The sequence below is a fragment of the Oncorhynchus masou genome, chromosome 28 (assembly GCF_036934945.1).
Source record: "Oncorhynchus masou masou isolate Uvic2021 chromosome 28, UVic_Omas_1.1, whole genome shotgun sequence".
In the NCBI taxonomy this organism is placed as follows: domain Eukaryota; kingdom Metazoa; phylum Chordata; class Actinopteri; order Salmoniformes; family Salmonidae; genus Oncorhynchus; species Oncorhynchus masou.
Window position 1 is genome coordinate 65,131,681 of NC_088239.1, and position 21,374 is coordinate 65,153,054.

The following is a 21,374-nucleotide window of genomic DNA, read 5'->3' on the forward strand; positions in this document are numbered from 1 at the left end:
TTTTCTAATGTAATGGGTACGGTTTCTCCAAAGAAAGTTGAAAAGCATCTGGTCTCTCTCCTTGCTTATTTTACTGTCAAGATATAAAGATAGAGCACTATATGTTTGTCTAGAGATACCTTCGGCCTTGGTTATTAGGACTCTTCCTTTTAAAGATAAGTCCCTCTGTTGCCATTGATTTAGCTTCTTCTGAGTTTTTTTAAATAAGAGGGTTCAAATTTAGTAAGCCTCTAGACTTCTGATCCTTTGTAATGGTTATGCCTAAATATGTAAGTTCTTCTTTTACTGGAATACCATAATATGAAGGTGTCACACAATCTTTGACAGCTATGAGTTCACATTTATTCATGTTAAGATATAGACCAGACGCTTTGGAAAGGATTGTATCACATTGATCGATATGAGAATTTGTTTAGCGTCTTTCAGAGAAAGTGTAGTATCATCAGCCAGCTGGCTTATAATCATTTCTTTACCAGCTATGGAAATACCTTGTACAGGACTATTATTTAAAGAATTTGCAAGAAGTTGGGTGATTAATAAAAACAGGTATGGAGAGATAGGACAACCTTACCTAATTCCTCTCTTTAACTCAAATCTAGGTGAGGTGCCATATTTCATTTTGATAGAGCTGTTACCATTTGCATAGAGAGTCTTAATAGCCTTACAGAAAAAATCCCCAAAGCCAAGTCTCTCAAGTGAGTGGAAGAGAAATGGATGCTCTACTGTGTCAAATGCTTTATAAAAACCTACAAATAATATGAAGCTATCCTCAGTTATTAGGTCTGAGTAGTCAAGTACGTCTAATACTAGTCTGACATTGTTAGAAATATGTCTGTTCCTCATGAAGCCAGACTGTGTTTCATCAATGATTGCATCCAAGACTTCTTTAATTATTTTTGCAAGTAGTAAGGCTAATATCTTATAGTCATTATTAAGAAGACAAATTGGACGGCAGTTATCGATGAGCAGCACTTCTTTTTAGGCTTAGGTATCAGTGTTATTAACCCCTGACTCATTGTAGGAGAACATTGTTTTTAATACTCTCTAAAAAGACTTCAAATAGGAAGGGAGCTACTTGTTCAGAAAATACTTTGTAAAATTCTGATGTAATTCCATCAACACCTGGTGATTTATTGTTCTTTAGATGTTTGATAGACTCTATAATCTCTTCAACTTTGATGGGTTCATCACACTGTTTAGATTCTATATCACTGATAGAGTGAACATTATTCAGTGAGTTAAAAAACATATCTGTGGATTCCTGACAGTACGTAGAGCTATACAATTTTCTGTAAAAATTGCTACAGTATTTAGCGATTCATTTTTGGTCATCTGTAATAACACTATCAATGTTTAACTAATGGATAGTGTTATTTTTAGAGTGAAATTTCTCAAGTCTAAAGAAATAGGATGAATTCTGTTCTCCCTTCTCAATCCATTTTTTCCTAGATCTAATAAAGGCTCCTTCTGCTTTTAATTTCTATATATTATCCAGTTTATTTTGTAACTCAATTAGTTCCATCTTCTCCTCCCCCAAGAGGTCGGCTGGGGACCTCTGAGAAAGGGAAGTTATCTTAATGATCACCTTTTCCTCCTCAGCTCTTCTGGTTTTAGCAAGATTACCACCATATTTTCTAAGGTATTTGGACACCTCACATTTAAAGAGCTCCCAGTTCTTGCAATAGGATTTTTCTTCACAAGCCCTTTCCCAAAAGTGTGAGAGCAGATCTTTAACCTCAAATTTAACTGTATCATTATTTAATAATGAGCTATTTAGCTTCCAGTAGGATGCTCTACCAAAGTTTGTATCAGGGGTAAAACTTTTTAAATAAAAAACATAAAGACCTTATTTACATAAATCTTCAGACCTATGCTGCGTTCATATGCTAGTTGGAACTTTCCGACTTGCTAACAGTTTGTGGTTATATACGTGCCGCGTTCATGGATTCAGCAAGTCGGACATTTCCTTGTTCCGACAACATGTGAAGGCGGCATTACTCTGAGCTAAGGCCCAACTTTTTAACCACGCCCACCATTTGACGCAGTAACTAGACGATTTCCTCTTTCGCCATTTTTTTGTGAGCGGATTACATCAGACCACTAGCCGTGTACCTGTGGATGGGTCAATTGGACATACACGACTCTTAAATGAAGGTACTTTTTTGTTGCTCTTACTTGTAAGCGATTAAGTTCAAATTACTTTTATGTTGTGAGTGGTTGATCTTATAATAGCGTGGCATAAAATGACCTTGATCTCGAATGATTCGAGACATTCGCAGTCACACTGGACTTGGGCAGGAAGTTACAGCTAGTAAATTAGCAAGCTAACGATGCTGCTGCTAACTACTACTAGGTAACTTACCATACTGTCAGATACGCAAGTTAATGAACGATGTAGTGCGATATGTCAGCTACAGCTGACATCTACGTAATGGTGGTCACAGCTAGTTAGCGAGAGTTTGCTATTTGTATTGTTTACTAGTAACTGTAGCTAACGTTATCTCCTTTGCTAGCTAGCTATGTTATTAGTCTTGCCTAGTCATAACTCAAAGCTAAGGTTAGCCAAGCGGTGGGTGTGTTCTTTCTGTCAGTCTTGTTTTGAAACATGTTAATTAACACGGTTTGGGTGTTTCTTTTTTTAAAGGTAAGTCACTCGGTGTGTGTGTGTGTGTGTGTGTGTGTGTGTGTGTGTGTGTGTGTGTGAGTGACCATGTTACTTTTTCGCTGTGCTTCCCCAGTGACCCCAGCCAGGTGTTAGCCCGGTGTGTATCCACCATGTTGAATGGGGTGTTCAGGCTGCATGGCCTGATGGTGGCGTCTCACCCCTGGGAGGTGATTGTGGGCACCATTGCACTGACTGTCTGTCTCATGTCCATGAACAACCTGGCCACTAGCGACCAGATCTGCAGCTGGAGCAATGGCTGTCCCAAACTACAGGAGGTGAGCTGGCCTGGCACACAATAGAAAGTGGACCCTCTAGGACAATTGTTACATTTTATTCTATTCTACCAAGATTAGTGTTGCATCTTAAAGCTGCAGTGACACCACCACAGCAAAGACATCAGTCATGTTTGGAAAGAATATTAAATAGAATGCTTTCTCCTTCTACAGAGAATCCTAAACAGTGATGTAATCATTTTAACGGTGACACGCTGCATGGCCATCGTGTACATCTACTTTCAGTTCCAGAACCTTCGCCAGCTGGGCTCCAAGTACATCCTTGGTATGTCTCATTTCACAAGAACTGTAACAATACAAACATCTATTGTCTTGTGTACATTCACATGTAACTAACACCCACCTGATGATGTATGTTATGATTGTTAGTATGTAATGGTCTGTTCTGTGTTGCCTCTAGGTATAGCGGGTCTCTTCACCGTATTCTCCAGCTTTGTCTTCAGCACCGTGGTCATTCACTTCCTGGGGAAAGAGTTGACAGGCCTAAAGTAAGCATCCTCTTACTTGACTCGCCTAACCTTCTCTGAGAATAACTTTTCTAGATGTGAGATGCGCAACACTTCACAATATTCTGGCCTATTTTATTTTGTTATATTACATAATGTTTTTTACTGTAAAATAGTGATGCACCGATATGATCCATTTTTGGCCGATACCGATATCTGATATTTTCCTCTGCAAAAGAAAAGATACCCGATATTTAAAATTATAGTGTCCTTTTAAGCATTCTAGTACAGTTTAATAATTAACCCACACGGACACAGCGGTCTAAGGCACGGTATCTCAGTGAAAGAGGCGTCACTACAGTCCTTGGTTCGAATCAAGGCTGTATCACATCTGGCCGTGATTGGGAGTCCCATAGGGCGGTGCACAATTGACCCAGCGTTGTCCGGGTTTGGCCAGGGTAGGCCATCATTATAAATAACATTTTCTTTCTTAACTGACATGCCTAGTTAAATAAAGGTTACACACACACCACACTGACCAAAAAAATGATTTTGTTTGCATTTACGCATGTTCCCATTACTAGTAAAACATAATCAAAGCCTATTTCTTTCACTTACTTGCTGTGTTGTTTCGTCGTTTCATTCTCAACCTGGATTTCTATTGAACGCCGTTTGGGTCTTTGCGTGTCAAAAAATAAAACAATGACCAGTAGAAAACATAATTTGTTATTTTTGTAAAAAATAAGTTTGTTGACCAATCAGGACCTAAATATGACTGCACGTTTCATAATAATTTAACGAGTTAATACATTTTTTAGATATTGATTACACTATCACTTGTATTTCATGTCACAACGATTAATCGATACGTATGCTATGATGCTGTTAAAGTTGTCTCGCGCACCTACAGTGCTGGTCGTGTGTGTGTGTGTGTGTGTGTGTGTGTGTATATATGTGTATACCGCTCAAAAAAATAAAGGGAACACTAAAATAACACATCCCAGATCTGAATGAATGAAATATTCTTATTAAATACTTTTTTCTTTACATAGTTGAATGTGCTGACAACAAAATCACACACAAATTATCAATGGAAATCAAATTTATCAACCCATGGAGGTTTGGATTTGGAGTCACGCTCAAAATTAAAGTGGAAAACCACACTACAGGCTGATCCAACTTTGATGTAATGTCCTTTAAAACAAGTCAAAATGAGGCTCAGTAGTGTGTGTGGCCTCCACGTGCCTGTATGACCTCCCTACAACGCCTGGGCCTGCTCCTGATGAAGTGGCGGATGGTCTCCTGAGGGATCTTCTCCCAGACCTGGACTAAAGCATGCGCCAACTCCTGGACAGTCTGTGGTGCAACGTGGCATTGGTGGATGGAGCGAGACATGATGTCCCAGATGTGCTCAATTGGATTCAGGTCTGGGGAACGGGCGTGCCAGTCCATAGCATCAATGCCTTCCTCTTGCAGGAACTGCTGACACACTCCAGCCACATGAGGTCTAGCATTGTCTTGCATTAGGAGGAATCCAGGGCCAACCGCACCAGCATATGGTCTCACAAGGGGTCTGAGGATCTCATCTCAGTATCTAATGGCAGTCAGGCTACCTCTGGCGAGTACACGGAGGGCTGTGCGGCCCCCCCAAAGAAATGCCACCCCACACCATGACTGACCCACCGCCAAACTGGTCATGCTGGAGGATGTTGCAGGCAGCAGAACGTTCTCCACTGCGTCTCCAGACTGTCATGTCTGTCACATGTGCTCAGTGTGAACCTGCTTTCATCTGTGAAGAGCACAGGGCGCCAGTGGCGAATTTGCCAATCTTGGTGTTCTCTGGCAAATGCCAAACGTCCTGCACAGTGTTGGGCTGTAAGCACAACCCCCACCTGTGGACGTCGGGCCCTCATACCACCCTCATGGAGTCGGTTTCTGACCGTTTGAGCAGACACATGCACATTTGTGGCCTGCTGGAGGTCATTTTGCAGGGCTCTGGCAGTGCTCCTCCTGCTTCTACTTGCACCAAGGCGGAGGTAGCAGTCCTGCTGCTGGGTTGTTGCCCTCCTACGGCCTCCTCCACGTCTCCTGATGTACTGGCCTGTCTCCTGGTAGCGCCTCCGTGCTCTGGACACTACGTTGACAGACACAGCAAACCTTCTTGCCACAGCTCGCATTGATGTACCATCCTGGATGAGCTGCACTACCTGAGCCACTTGTGTGGGTTGTAGACTCCGTCTCATGCTACCACTAGAGTGAAAGCACCGCCAGCATTCAAAAGTGACCAAAACATCAGCCAGGAAGCAGAGGAACTGAGAAGTGGTCTGTGGTCACCACCTGCAGAACCACTCCTTTATTGGGGTGTCTTGCTAATTGCCTATAATTTCCACCTGTTGTCTATTCCATTTGCACAACAGCATGTGAAATTTATTGTCAATCAGTGTTGCTTCCTAAGTGGACAGTTTGATTTCACAGAAGTGTGATTGACTTGGAGTTACATTGTGTTGTTTAAGTGTTCCCTTTATTTTTTTGAGCAGTGTATATATAAGCTAGCTTGCTAGCTCATGGATGCAATTCATCTGTTTCAGTAGCTATAGTTAACTAGCTAACATTTAAAATAACTCTAATTTATAGGACAGTTTTTAGTTGATTAATTGTGGTCGGATCTATGTGAAGCTAGCCACAATAAGGATTAGCCACAATAGTGGACTTTGCGGTTAGCCTTCATAATAAATGTATTGCATAATTCTGCTTTTCGTATTCATTTGCATTACTGTCAATTACACTTTTATTTTGAAGGCAAACCCCAATTCCTCTATTGTGCCTAATCCTTATTGTGGCTAGCTTCACAACACAACCAATTCCGGTCGAGCCTCACTAGCCAGATGAAGTTACCTGGATGCTTATAATGTTAGCTTTGGGCAACATGATTAATTAGCTGGCTAGCCATTTATTTTCATGAACTGAAGTGGCAACCAAGCTAATACTTACATGGATTCCTATATCATCGCTAAGAATAATGAAAATGTGTGCAGTTTCTATTGGTCATTGTTTTCAGGCTGGTTGTATTGGTGCTAGCTAGGTGCCAAGCTAAAGCTAGCTACCCCAGAAGTTACGTTCGAACAAATAACAAATATTTTTTGACATGTAAAGACCCAAACGGCGTTTCATAGTATGTATGTCTTGAAGCTAATAGCAGCGACGCTATTACTGTGTTACTCCCGTAGGGCAACATCTGAAAAATAGCTCACATGGTAGTTAGTGTGTACTGGTGCTCGACCAGTCGACGAAAGCCAACATCACGGGCAATTAATTTCATCATATTGGCTTTAATGGATTTCGCCTTTTGAGTTATCGTGCTGAAAATGTCCTATTCTTTCAAATGACTGCTTGATCCACACAGCAGACTTTGTGGGCTAGGTTATGAATGCTGTGTTGCACGTGTAGCACAATACTTTACGTGGCGTCATTATGGCATGTGTATAACGTAGGTACGTCAGCTTTGACATCGGTTTTGCACATCGGCGTTAAACTAAACATGGGCCGATACCGATGTTTGCATTTTTAGCAAATATCGTCCGATTCCGATATGTTCACCGATTTTTATTTATTTATATTGTGCATCCCTACTATAAAATTGGTGTGGCATGACTGGTAAGTGCTCAGGAAATGAGTGTGTCTTGTCTGCTAAATTAACAAAACAAGGCTATTCCATAGGCTTCTATAAGAAAGCTCCACTGCTGAGGTTACTACCTTTTTGGAGATTGTTTTACAATATAACCAGTTGATTTTAAGGTTTCAGTAAATTGATCTTAAATTGCACTTGTTTTTATTGATATTGTTGGGCAATTAGGATTGATTTGTAATAGTTATTATAAATTAGCCATTATTGCACACTGTTGGCATATACGCTAAACAAAAATATAAATGCAACATGTGAAGTGCTGGCTCCATGTTTCATGAGCTGAAATCAAAGATCCCAGGAAGGTGTATTTCTCTCAAATGTTGTTCACAAATTTGTTTACATCCCTGTTGGTGAGCATTTCTCCTTTGCCAAGATAAGACAGCCACCTGACAGGTGTGGCATATCAAGAAGCTGATTAAAATGGCATGATCATTACACAGGTGCACCTTGTGCTGGGGACAATAACAGGCCACTCTAAAATGTGCAGTTTTGTGACACAAAACATAATGCCACAGATGTCTCAAGGTTTGATTGAGCATGCAATTGACATGCTGACTGCAGGAATGTCCAGCAGAGCTGTTGCCAGAGGATTTAATATTAATGTCTCTACCATAAACTGCCTCCGACATAATTTTAGCAAATTTGGTGCTGGTAGGGTTATGGTATGGGCATGCATAAGCTACGGATAATGAACACAATTGCATTTTATCGATCTCAGTTTGAATGCCAAAAGTAACATGACGAGATCCTGATGGCCATTTTGAGGGCCTTTTTTAAAGGTATGTGACCAATCGATGCACATTTATTCCCAGTCATGTGTAATCCATAGATTAGGGCCTAATTAATTTAATTAAATTGACTGATTTCCTCAAATGAACTAACTCCGTAAAATCAATTAAATTGTTGCGTTTATAGTTTTGTTCAGAATATATACATGCGCACCCATTTTTTTCACAGTGTGGGCATTGTTCTAAAAATACCCGATTATTATTATTTTTTGAGTACTCTGAAAAAAAGTAAAGTGTGTACTCAAACAGTTAAATCCCTATCCCAGTCCTTAAACTTGTCTGACATGTTATCCAGAACTTCTTTATGAAATGTAACTGTGTTTTCTCTCCTCAGTGAAGCTCTGCCATTCTTCCTGCTCCTCATTGACCTATCCAAGGCCTGTACCCTGGCCAAGTTTGCCCTTAGTTCCAACTCACAAGTAAGCAACCTCTCTCAGTGCCTTCCACAGAGTACATAAAACACTAATATATGTATGCCAAGAAAGAATATTGGTACTCAGCTGTTGTCTCAAGAAACAGTGGCTGGCTACTGGCATTTTTGGAGTAACTCACTATTATCATAGCTTTTCTGATGTGAGACTTCTGAACTAACATTTATGCCAGAGCTGCACTCTTGACCAGCGGAACAGAGATTCTTTAAATCAATGGGATTTAGTGGTTTATGTAAAGGCAAATCCTAACCTATATGTGTGTTTTTCTATATAGGAGGAGGTGAGAGAGAACATCTCTCAGGGCATGGCTATCCTGGGTCCTACCTTCACCCTGGATGCCTTGGTGGAGTGTCTGGTCATTGGAGTGGGCACCATGTCAGGTGTGCGTCAGCTGGAGATGATGTGTTGTTTCGGCTGCATGTCTGTCCTGGCCAACTACTTTGTCTTCATGACCTTCTTCCCTGCCTGTGTCTCCCTGGTCCTCGAGGTAAGGATGGGCTCAGGAATAAAGATTCTGAGGTGTGTGTCTGAAATTGTGTGTGTCTGCGTTTGAGCTTGTATGTGTCTGTTCTCTCTGGTTTTTAAGATAAGAGTTGGCATGTGAAGGGAGTGTTTTCAGATGTGTGTGTATAACATCTCCTCACCTCTTTCTCTGTGTGTGTGTGTGTGTAGCTGTCCAGGGAGAGCCGCGAGGGCCATCCCGTCTGGCAGCTGAGTCACTTTGCCCGTGTTATGGCTGAAGAGGAGGACAATAAACCAAACCCTGTTACACAGAGGGTTAAAATAATCATGGTAAAAATTGACCAACCTGAGCACTACCCCGAACCCTTAGTTAACAACCGTAACCCAGACAGTCAAGATCATATGGAGAAATAACAGCATAAAGAATGTGGTCTCTTCTCTTCCTGTAGTCTCTAGGTCTGGTTCTGGTCCATGCCCACAGTCGTCTGGTGTCAGAGCAGCCAGGTCAGAACCGGACAGTCGTTGGCGCCAGCAGTAGTCTAGCTCTCGATGGGCCTACAGTCCAGAGGATGGACCAAGACTACACTCTCTGGCCGATACCGCTCACCAGGTAAGTCATTATATCACCACTCCCACCTCTGGGTGGTGGACTGGACTATTTCTAGAACATTCTCCCTCTGCCCTTTTGTTCTTGGTGACTCGGCGTCAACTGGGGCGGCAGGTAGCCTAGTGGGTAGAGCGTTGGGCCAGTAACCGAAAGGGTGCTAGATCCAATCCCCGAGCTGATAAGTTAAAAATCTGTCATTCTGCCCCTGAACATGGCAGTTAACTCACTGTTCCTAGGCCGTCATTGAAAATAAGAATTTGTTCTTCACTGACTTGCCTAGTTAAATAAATAAAAAATAAACTGAATCTGTGAAAGCAAAATCTCTCTCTTCTCTTGTTAGTATGGAGCTGGAGCAGGTGATAACCCTGGGTCTGGCTCTGCTGCTGGCTGTGAAGTACGTCTTCTTTGAGCCGGCTGAGACAGAGTTGTCCCTAAAGAGCCCCATCTCCACCTCTATCTCCGCCCCTGCACTGAGCCATAAGGGGGCTGAGGACTGCTGCAGGAGGGATCCTGCACCTGCTAAAACATCCCCGACAACCAACAGCACCCCAAACCCTTTGGCTAAAACTGATTCTAACATAGCGGCCAAAGAGGAAAGAGGTAAGCTGAGCCAAGGTTATTGTGCTTGATTTGTTTTGAGACTCCTCTGGTTATAAGCTTGTTGGTCTCATTGTTATCTTTCTCCCCTCCACTTTTTTTCTCTCTTGCTCACTCTCTTTCTCTCTGTAGTTGAGGTGATTCAACCCCTGGTGGCCTCAATGTTGCAGAACGGTCCCTTCTCTCTGAATGGACCTCTCCCTCAGAGTTTAGGGGACAGTGTGTGTCCCCCACCTCCTTTCTTTACCCCAACTCCAGACACAACTACGTCTCTCCCCAACCCCCCCTCCCAGCCCCGCTCACTGGACCAGTGTCTGTCCATCCTCAGAAACCCTGAGGTGAGCTTCCCCTTTACACAACTGCGCTCAGGATCCAGCACCATACTATGTTAAACACAACTGTATTAAAACACAGAACAACCACTCAACACTTAGAAATATTACCATTCTTTGCTCACAATTACTTAAACACTGTTCCTTTTCAGTCAGTCAACTTCGGTACAACATACTATGGGGAGTTGCACTATCGTGACTTTGGTTGAAGTATCTACAATCACGCCTGACAAGGCCAATAAAATCTTCACCTCGCTGGAAGTCTCTTCTTCCGCAGATGATAAGCGTGAGGCTCGGATTCATTCCTTAAATTATTCCGCTTTTAACGCTATTAAAACAATTGGAACACGAGACTGTTTTGCATTGCGCAAACTGTCCATTATTGGTAGAGCTTGCTCACCCCCTGGACGTTGTGTGCTGAAGTTTGTATGGTTCTCATAAGTTTCCAAATCACAAACAATCAGTTATTCTTCGATTTGCTTGGCTATAGCAATAAGTAAGATGGCTAACGTGACCGAAACAACAAAGGCTAATAAGCCGGGTTCGTGACCATGCCCCAATGTCTGTGATGGTTGTCTTTTATGTCTCGGCTCGGTGCATGCCCTTGCTTTTTTTGTGTATGAGACAAGGGGACGGCTGGCACTGTTCCACTACTAGTCCGCAGCGGAGGTTCCCTTGTCAATAGTGTAGGATTCTTTAGGGGTCTTGGTGTTGATAGTGACTTCTTCTCCCGGGTGCCTGTACTTTGTTTGAGTTGCGGCGACGTTTCAGGTCGTTGGTCAGGTCGAATGTCTCCTGGCTCCTATGTACTCTTTCGCTGGTTACGTGAGGCTATTCAACGAGTGAACAAATTATGTGGGTATAGCCCTGCTGCCTGTGTCTGCCTTGCCTCTCTTCCCAGAAGGATTTCGGTCCCGGGCGCTTGGTTATTCTGAACGGACTGTGCTGCCGTCAAAGAGGCTAACTTAGCCAGGAGGCTCTTTAGTCTAACGTCGTCTAGCATGCATAACTTCCTGTGAATGAAGCTTACTAGTGTCCCCCCAGCGCTTTGGCTACCCCATTCCTATTCTCAATTCCTGGAGTTGGAGGGAGTAGTGAGAGGGGGCTTGCATGCTACTCCTATGAGGAAGTAGCCTCCGAGCGTACCCAAATGAAACTGCCTATTTCTCAGGCCCAGAATCTAGAATATGCATATAATTGTCAGATTAGGATAGAAAACACTCTAAAGTTTCCAAAACTGTCAAAATATTGTCTGTGAGTATAACAGAACTGATATTGCAGGTGAAAACCTGAGGAAAATCCAACCAGGAAGTGCTGTTTTTCCTGAAACATCTCTGTTCCATTGCATGCCTTCCCTCCATTTAAAGGGATATCAACCAGATTTCCTTATGGCTACCACATGGTATGAACAGTCTTCAGACATAATTTCAGGCTTTTATTCTGAAAAATGAGCGAGAACAATCACATCGTGTCAGTGGATGGCTGGGTGCCAGCAGAGTTTTGCATGCGCAACAGCTTGGAGCAGACATTTTCTCTCTCTCTCATATTGAAAAAGCTACGGTCCGGTTGAAATATTATCGATTATTTATTGTAAAAGCAACCTGAGGTTGATTTATAAAAAACTTTGACATGTTTCTACAAACTTTACAGATACTATTTGGAATTTTTGTCTGCCCGTCATGACTGGCACGAGCCTGTGGATTTCTGAACAAAACGCGCCAAAATTTCTGAACAAAACGCTGTAAAGCTTTTTTGAAATCTGACACGCCAGGTGGATTAACAACAAGCTAAGCTGTGTTTTGCTATATTGCACTTGTGATTTCATGAAAATTAAATATTTTTAGTAATTTAATTTGAATTTGACGCTCTGCAAGTCAGCGGATGTTGACGGAAATGATCCCGCTAAATGGATGGGTGCGCCAAGAAGTTTTAATGCCCCTCTGGTACCACATGTTCCATGGTATTCACAGGGTTCAAGCGTTATATCAATCTCCCCAGAGTGGGACTAGTAAATTGGGCGATTCACTCTCTGTCCACAACGGGTCACCCCTCCCCCATAGGTGGCTCATTACTGGGATTCATTGCTGATTCCTGCCTGTATCTCACTAGTCCCTAATGAGGTCTCTAGTGAATAAGGTTATGGAACCTGTAGGCGATTGATGGTTGGTAGCGGAGTCGAGGGAACAAGCAGGGTTGGACACGACCATGCTATTATCCTACACACAGAAATTAGCTGTCTTTCTCCAGCTCAGCGCTTTTCATTCCTGGGAATAAGATTAGATTACGAATCGCCCGTCTGTTACCACAGAAGGGGTCAGTTTTTCAGAGAGCCATCTTTCCTATTCCCAGCTAGGCTACAAGGTGCTAAAAAGCTGGAGAGCCAATACCTGTCGCCAGTAACCTCCATGATAATGTTTTTTTCCCTGGGTCTATTTTTAATACATGTGGTCCAGTGCTGGGTGCCAGCCAGGCTCGTTGTGACAACAGTACTGTCATTCGGGCTACATCACTTATCGCTGGAGCCATGGGACCCACATTGTGGGTTAGACTTTAGGTAAAACTTTTTTTCAACTCAAGTTCCACAGTGTTCACGGATGTCAAAAGTGTTGTCTCCCGCATGTCAGTTTGATGAAAAGTGTCCCTTCTCCACATTCACACACACCGTTGTCAAGAGTGGTGGTTCTTCATCCATTTCCAATCTCTCCCAGTCCACAAGGTGGCGTCCCGCCCCTTCAGATGGAAGGTCACTGGAGGCTCACTGTCTGTGAGTGACGTCAGGATACAGGCTACAATTTGGTGTATTCATAACAACGTACAGGAACTCAAGTCCTTCTGCTCACCCAACCTAGAATTCCTTACAAGCAAATGCCGGCCATATTATCTCCCAAGATAATTCTCGTCAGTTATTGCCACAGCGGTGTACATTCCCCTTCAAGCAGACACCAAGACGGCCCTCAAGGAACTTCACTGGACTCCATGTAAACTGGAAACCATATATCCTGAGGCTGCATTTATTGTAGCTGGTGATTTTAACAAAGCAAATTTGAGAACAAGGCTACCTAAATTCTATCAGCATATTGATTGCGCAGGTGTAATACACTCAATCACTGCTACTCTAACTTCGGCAATGCATACAAAGCCCTCCACTGCCCTCCCTTCGGCAAATCTGACCACGATGCTATCTTGCTCCTACCATCTTATAGGCAGAAACTCAAACACGATGTACCAGTGACTAGAACCATTCAACGCTGGTCTGACCAATCGGAATCCACTCTTCAAGATTGTTTTGATTAAGCGGACTGGGATATATTCCGGTCAGCCTCAGATAACAACCTCAATCTATACGCTGACTCAGTGAGTGAGTTTATAAAGAAGTGCATTGGAGATGATGTACCCGCTGTGACTATTAAAACCTACCCTAACCAGAACCTGTGGATGGATGGCAGCATTTGCGCAAAACTGAAAGTGTGAACCACTGCATTTGACCATGGAAAGAGGTCTGGGAATATGGCTGAATATAAACAGTGTAGTTATTCCCTCCACAAGGCAATCAAACAAGCAAAATGCCGGTACAGGGACGAAGTGGAGTCGCAATTCAACGACTCAGACACCTGTATGTGGCAGGGTCTTCAGGAAATTACGGACTACAAAAAGAAAACCGGCTTCGTCACGGACACCGAGTCATACTTCCAGACAAACTAAACAGTGCCACCGTCGCGGCCCAATAACAAGGACTGCGCCTCTCCTTCTCCGTGGCCGTCAGCAGCAAGGCTGCTAACCCAGATGGCATCCCTAACCGCATCCTCTGAGCATGCGCAGACCCAGCTGGCTGATGTGTTTACGGACATATTCAATCACTCCATTCATTTTCTGGTGTATTTTCTATGTGTAATTTGTTGTTTAATGGTACGATACAGGGCTCACTTGCAAAAGAGACCTTGGTCTCAATGGGACCTTGAAAATTAAGGTTAAATAAATAAATAAATATGAGCACACAAAAGGACAAAAGGTGAGTGATGATCCCCTACTTCGGACAGCAGCCTATTTTTGTTCATGTAAAACATGATCATATATGAAACAGACCTGTTCTTGTGTTGTGTGCCAAATAGTCCCTATACTGAGACACATACTAACATTGGGTCAGTAAATATGCAAAGGGTAAAATGTTCACACCGCTTACCATCCAGAAGGCGAGGCCAGTACAGGTGCATCAAAGCTGGGACCGAGAGACTGAAAAAACAGCTTCTATTTCAAGGCCATCAGACTGCTAAACAGCAATCACTAAGTCTGAGAGGCTGCTGCCTCCATTGAGACCCAATCACTGGACACTAATAAATTGATCACTAGTCACTTTAAATAATGCCACTTTAATAATGTTTACATATCTTACATTACTCATATCATATGTGTACATACTGTATTTTATACAATCAATTGTACCTTGCCTATGCTGCTCGGCCATCACTCATCCGTCCATATATTTATATGGACATATTCTCATTCACTCCTTTAGATTTGTGTGTATTAGGTAGTTGTTGGGAAATTGTTAGATATTATTGTGCTGTTGGAACTAGAAGCACAAGCATTTCGCTGCACTCTCATTAACATCTGCTAACCATGTGTATGTGACCAATACAATTTTATTAGATTTTTTGCACATTTTTACTCCTGAGCTGACTTAGGCTTGCCATAACAAAGGGGTTGAAAACTTACTGACTCAATACATTTCAGCTTTTCTCAATTGAATACTTTCTGAAGGCACAGCATGTGTTAATATAGATATGTATTTATGGCTCTCTGACTATGCCTCTTTCCAGTTGGGCGCTCGTTTTCTTAGCAATGCCGAGGTGATGGAGCTGGTGACATCACGAAACATCCTGACCTATAAGCTGGAGGCTGTCATGGAAACACCAGAGAGGGGCGTTGTCATCCGGAGAGAGATGCTATCATCCAAACTACCATCACCCTCTGCCTTGGCCTGTCTTCCTTACAAGGACTATGACTACACTAAGGTAGCCTACTCATAGGGACTACAACTGCCACTAATCCAGTTTACTGAAACAGACAGTTAAAGTAAGGTTGGTCTGAAATCAACCCATTAAGGTCTATTGTGGTCCTGCCCTCACTCATCCCATGTCTTCCTCTCTTATCAGGTGATGGGCACCTGCTGTGAGAACGTCATTGGCTACATGCCCGTGCCAGTGGGAGTTGCTGGCCCTCTCCTATTGGATGGGAAGCAGTTCCATGTTCCCATGGCAACGACGGAAGGCTGCCTTGTGGCCAGCACAAACAGAGGATGCCGGGCCATCGCTGTGAGTGTAAAGTATACGTCTACTGTAGTTTAACTCTGAGTGTAGAGTATATGTCTAGCGTAGGTTAACTCTTTGTCTCCTCTAACCTTCCTCTCTCTCTCCAGTTGAGTGGCGGTTGCAGCAGCAGGGTGCTAGCTGACGGTATGACGCGGGGTCCTGTTGTACGGCTGCCCTCAGCGTGCCGGGCTGTAGAGGTCAAGACCTGGCTGGAGACCACAGAGGGCTTCAGGACCATCAAGGATGCCTTCGACCACACCAGCAGGTCAGGGTCAAGGGTTAAAGGTCACAGTCACCTCAGGGTCAATAAGATCAATATATAGGTTGGGTCATGTTATAATGATCAGATTATCCAATCATACCTGTAACCTCACCTAATGTGGTTTATAGAACATAACTGACCCTAGGTCGGTGACTGGAGGCAACTTCTAGCTACTCGGATCTCAATGATGGAGTTTAAATTGGCCGTCACATAGTATTGTTCTGTTGTACAGTAGTTGCATATTTGCCTCTGTCTGTTAGGTTTGCCCGTCTGGACAAGCTATTGGTAGGTCTAGCAGGGAGGAACCTCTACATCCGCTTCCAGTCCCACACTGGAGATGCCATGGGCATGAACATGCTCTCTAAGGTAAGACTGTGTGTGTGTGTGTGTGTGTGTGTGTGTGTGTGTTACCATTCTAAAAAGTAATACAGTGGAGCAGTAAAGGTGTCCATTTTAGAGAGGCTACATTCTTCAAAGGAATGACTTACTGGTGATTGAATGGACTTCACAGAATAACAAGAATGCTGTTTCTGGTGTCTAATAGCACATATTAACTGTCTCTGTGTGTCTGCAGGGTACAGAGCAGGCAGTGAGCAGGCTCCAGCAGCAGTTCCCTGAGCTCCAGGTTCTAGCGGTGAGCGGAAACTACTGCACTGATAAGAAACCTTCAGCCATAAACTGGATCCTGGGCCGGGGAAAGTCTGCTGTGTGTGAGGTCACCGTCCCCGCCAGGGTGGTCCGAGAGGTACAGCTACAACAACCACACACACAGATACTCAAATGGAGACACACACACACACACACATGCTCAAATTTGTTGGTACCCTCCACAAAAAAATGAAGAATGCACAATTCTTTCAAATAACTTGAAACTGACAAAAGTAATTGGCATCCACCATTGTTTATTCCATATTTAATAAAAATCTGACTTTGCTTTCGATTGTATTATTCAACATAATATTGTCAATAATAAAATGGCATGACCAAAAATGGCATGGATAAAAATGATGGGACCCGTAACCTAATTTTGTTGCACAACCTTAAAAGGCAATCACTGCAATCAAATGTTTTCTGTAGCTCTCAATGAGACTTCTGCACCTGTTAACAGGTAGTTTGGCCCACTCCTCCTGAGCAAACTGCTCAAGCTGTCTCAGGTTTGATGGGTGCCTTCTCCAGAATGTAAGTTTCAGCTCTTTCCATTGATGTTTGATGGGATTCAGATCAGGACTCATAGGCCACTTCAGAATAGTCCAATGTTTGGTTCTTATCCATTCTTGGGTGCTTTTAGCTGTGTGTTTTGGGTATTTATCCTGTTGGAGGACCCATGACAGTCTTTCTGACACTGGGCAGTACGTGATAGTCTTGATTTCATTGTGACCTGCACAGATTCAAGGCATCCTGTGCCAGGCGCATCCCCAAAACATAACCGAGCCTCCATGTTTCACTGTAGGTATGGTGTTCTTTTATTTGAAAGCTTCATTTTTTCCATCTGTGAACATAGATTGTGACTTGCCAAAAAAGCTCCAGTTTTGACTCATCTGTCCAAAGGACATTCTCCCAAAAGTGGTCCTCCTGGGTCTTCTTCCATGGAGCCCATTTCACTCAAAAAGTGATGGATGGTGCGATCAGAAACTGACGTACCTTCACCTTGGAGTTCAGCTTGTATCTCTTTGGCCGCGCCCAGGGAGCTTTGGTACAGTTCCATGGACCTACAACTTCTTAATAATATTTGCAATTCTTGTCACAGGAACATTAAGCTGCTTGGAGATGGTCTTGTAGCCTTTACCATGCGTGTCTATTATTTCTATGATCTCCTCAGACAAATCTCTCCTTTGCATTCTCTGGTCCATGTTCAGTGTGGTGCACACAATGATACCAAACAGCACAGTGACTACCTTACTCTGGTCCATGTTCAGTGTGGTGCACACAATGATACCAAACAGCACAGTGACTACCTTACTCTGGTCCATGTTCAGTGTGGTGCACACAATGATACCAAACAGCACAGTGACTACCTTACTCTGGTCCATGTTCAGTGTGGTGCACACAATGATACCAAACACAGTGACTACCTTACTCTGGTCCATGTTCAGTGTGGTGCACAGTGACTACCTTACAATGATCAGTGGTCCATGTTCAGTGTGGTGCACACAATGATACCAAACAGCACAGTGACTACCTGGTCCATGTTCAGTGTGGTCTGTGTCCATGTTCAGTGTGGTGCACACAATGATACCAAACAGCACAGTGACTACCTTACTCTGGTCCATGTTCAGTGTGGTGCACACAATGATACCAAACAGCACAGTGACTACCTTACTCTGTCCATGTTCAGTGTCCATGTTCAGTGTGGTGTTCACACAATGATACCAAACAGCACAGTGACTACCTTACTCTGGTCCATGTTCAACAGTCCATGTTCAGTGTGGTGACAATGATACCAAACAGCACAGTGACTACCTTACTCTGGTCCATGTTCATGTGATACCAAACAGCACAGTGACTACCTTACTCTGGTCCATGTTCAGTGTGGTGCACACAATGATACCAAACAGCACAGTGACTACTTTTCTCCATTTAAATAGGCTGAATCACTGATTACAAGATTGGAGACATGTGATTCTAATTAAAGAAACTAATTAGTTTGATATCACTAATTTAATTATTTATATTTTCTAAGGGGTACCAATAAATTTGTCCGTGGCATTTTTTAGAATAAGTAATAATTCATCTCTTTTCACAGCTTCTTTGCTTTATTCTATGACATACCAAATGTATAATACATGTATCTAATTCCATCACTCTTCAGGAGGAATGAAGCATTATTTCAATGAGCTGTAAGGTACCAACAAATTTGAGCATGTCTGTACGTTGAGACACAAGGTACATACACACTGAGACATACTGACTTGGAAGAACTGAACTGGTGGAAGCAAATATTTTAGACACTACAGTGATTTTCCCCCCTTCCTTTGTTTTGAGATGATGCTCTCTGTCTTTCCAGGTCCTAAAGACCAGTACTACTGCCCTAGTAGAGTTGAACATCAATAAGAATCTAGTGGGCTCAGCCATGGCTGGTAGTATAGGAGGCTTCAATGCTCACGCTGCTAACATCGTAGCTGCCATCTACATTGCCTGTGGACAGGTACTTAAGAAAAGTGATCTTCTGAGATTCTGTCTTACCTAAAGCAATACAAATATATTCTTTCCTATATAATCTCCCTCCCCTCTCTCTCTAGGACCCAGCCCAGACAGTGGGCAGTAGTAACTGTATAACTCTGATGGAGCAAGTGGGTCCTGAAGGAGAGGACCTGTATATCAGCTGTACCATGCCCTCTATAGAACTAGGCACTGTAGGAGGGGGCACCAACCTGGCACCACAACAATCCTGTCTACAGGTAGTGTGTGTGTGTGTGTGTGTGTGTATTAACCCTCCAATAAGGGTAAGTATTAACCCGTATGCATGTCCATTGTAGATGCTGGGTGTGCAGGGTGCCAGTCTAACTGGTCCAGGGGATAATGCCCGTCAGTTGGCCAGCGTGGTCTGTGCCACCGTCCTGGCAGGAGAACTGTCTCTGATGTCCGCTCTCGCCGCCGGACACCTTGTACAGAGTCACATGACCCACAACAGGTAAACTACACTACCCATAACCCCCCGACTCACAGTAGGTATACTACACTTAACCCTCATGGCTCACAACTACACTCCAGAGACCTCTTCTAAAAGGGAGAATACTACTCTGTTCACACTATTCCTGAAAAAGATTGGTGACTGCTTTACTTTCAATGTTTCTTTTTCCCTCTCAGATCTGAAGCCAATGTGCCACAAATAGCTCAATCCCACTCAGAGGAGGCTGCGTGACAGATACATTACAACCAATCACAATGAACCTTCTAGTGATAGAGGACCTGCAGTGAATTCTGGGAGCTGGAGGATTAGCCCAGTGTGAGCATGCTCCTTTCATCTCAGAGCATCCAGCCTGCAACAATACATCCTCCTACCCAGAAGATGGCTGCTGTTTATTTATTACAACAGAAATAAAACTGCTAATGGAACAGTTTTGGAAAGGAGTGGTTTGGGCTGGACACTGGGGGAGAAGTACTTCTGTCTGCTGCTAACCTCTGATATCTGACTCGTCACTTGGTTAATACACAGTGCAGAATGGAACTCAAAGGACTGTGTGTGCAGTGAGATTGTCTGACTGGGAAAAAACATTTGTTGTATTTTATGATTTTTTTTTTTACTTTTGCAAATTCACAAATGTGCCATTTGTCTTTAAAATGGCCACCGGAATTATGTGGACAGACTGACCAAATTGAAATTAGAATTTAATTTGAAGAAGGATTTGGCCTTTAACCTGTGTGAACACAGCCACACAACCCCCTATATCATGGACAACAGGTTTGTGATCAAATGCCCTGAAGCTATAATTTTTTTTTTTAATGGGTACATTCTAGAGGCACACATTCAGTGGATGTGCCGATGATCAGCTTCTTACAGTATCTGGAGAAGTGCCAGGGCCATATGATACTGTAATCTGTGTAGGATTGGGCAGAATGCAACCCAAATCTCCTGACTAAATCTTTGGTTTAAAACACTGCTACGGGTGAGATATTTTGCACTAAGTTGCCAAATAGTTGTTTGAGAGGCAAGCCTAGTATTGCTGTAGATCGTTTCGTTTCAAATTAAACCTGCCATACCTCCTGATTTTAATGTATTATTTAATTTGTTTTATGGATAATGTTGGCTGAAAATGTCAAACCAAGGTGCTAGCTATAATGTGAGTGTACAGTATGATTGAGTGTTCTTGGTCTGAGTATATATGCCTCACACTGCAGTGTTTTGAGGTACCTTTAAATTTGGAATGTGTAAGAAATAGTTTGACGGTCTCTGGGCTTGATTCAATCCGTAGCACTGAAAATCCGAGGTATATTACAACTTGAAATTTGAGCCGACATATGCAGCGTTGAAACATTGCCTTTTAAATTTCAATTTCGCTATTAGTCTGCCTTTTAAATGGTATCTAAACCACCACAGTTGAGGTTTGGGACTAAAGTTGCATTGCTTCAGCGAGTGTGTGTGGGAATACCGGATTTAACAAAGCCATACAAGTCGCCTTCAATAAACTACTTTTAAGAGACAACCTTTTCCAATAAATAAAGTTCATGTTTGCTATTTGTTGTAAAGCAGCTCACTAGTGGTCTATCGATTTGTTGGGATGCTTGGTCTTATGGCAGCATTTCCCAAACTCTGTCCTCGGGGCCCATATTTTGGTATTTGCCGTAACACTACACAGCTGATTCAAATTCTCAAAGCTTGATTAGTTTATTTAAATCAGCTGTGTAGTACGAGGGCAAAAACAATGTGCACCGCTTGGGAAACCCTGCAGTAGGTTCATTCCAACAAGCCATGTCAACTGGTTTTCGTCACAACCTAAATACCAGGACTCATTGGCTTTCTGTATAATTATACTGACATTGAGTTTGTAGATGGTGA

At 43.0% G+C, this 21,374-nt stretch overlaps 1 protein-coding gene across 2 annotated transcripts; it reads left to right on the plus strand.

Annotated features, from left to right (window-relative positions):
* The first annotated feature begins 2,068 nt into the window (after positions 1–2,068).
* LOC135518081 (3-hydroxy-3-methylglutaryl-coenzyme A reductase-like) lies at positions 2,069–21,067 on the plus strand. Of its 2 annotated transcripts, XM_064942965.1 has the most exons (19): positions 2,069–2,154; positions 2,739–2,940; positions 3,112–3,223; positions 3,359–3,446; positions 8,212–8,296; positions 8,583–8,795; positions 8,981–9,100; positions 9,220–9,380; positions 9,718–9,977; positions 10,107–10,312; positions 15,124–15,318; positions 15,460–15,618; positions 15,723–15,880; positions 16,138–16,243; positions 16,452–16,622; positions 18,882–19,022; positions 19,117–19,275; positions 19,354–19,508; positions 19,685–21,067. In XM_064942965.1, exons 2-19 carry the CDS (start codon positions 2,776–2,778, stop codon positions 19,737–19,739), a joined length of 2,709 nt encoding a protein of 902 aa, XP_064799037.1. In that variant the 5' UTR covers positions 2,069–2,154; positions 2,739–2,775; the 3' UTR covers positions 19,740–21,067. The 2 variants fall into 2 exon arrangements, with proteins under 2 accessions (XP_064799037.1, XP_064799038.1); XM_064942966.1 differs by lacking the exons at positions 18,882–19,022; positions 19,117–19,275; positions 19,354–19,508; positions 19,685–21,067 and adding an exon at positions 16,986–17,954.
* Positions 21,068–21,374: the final 307 nt, after the last annotated feature.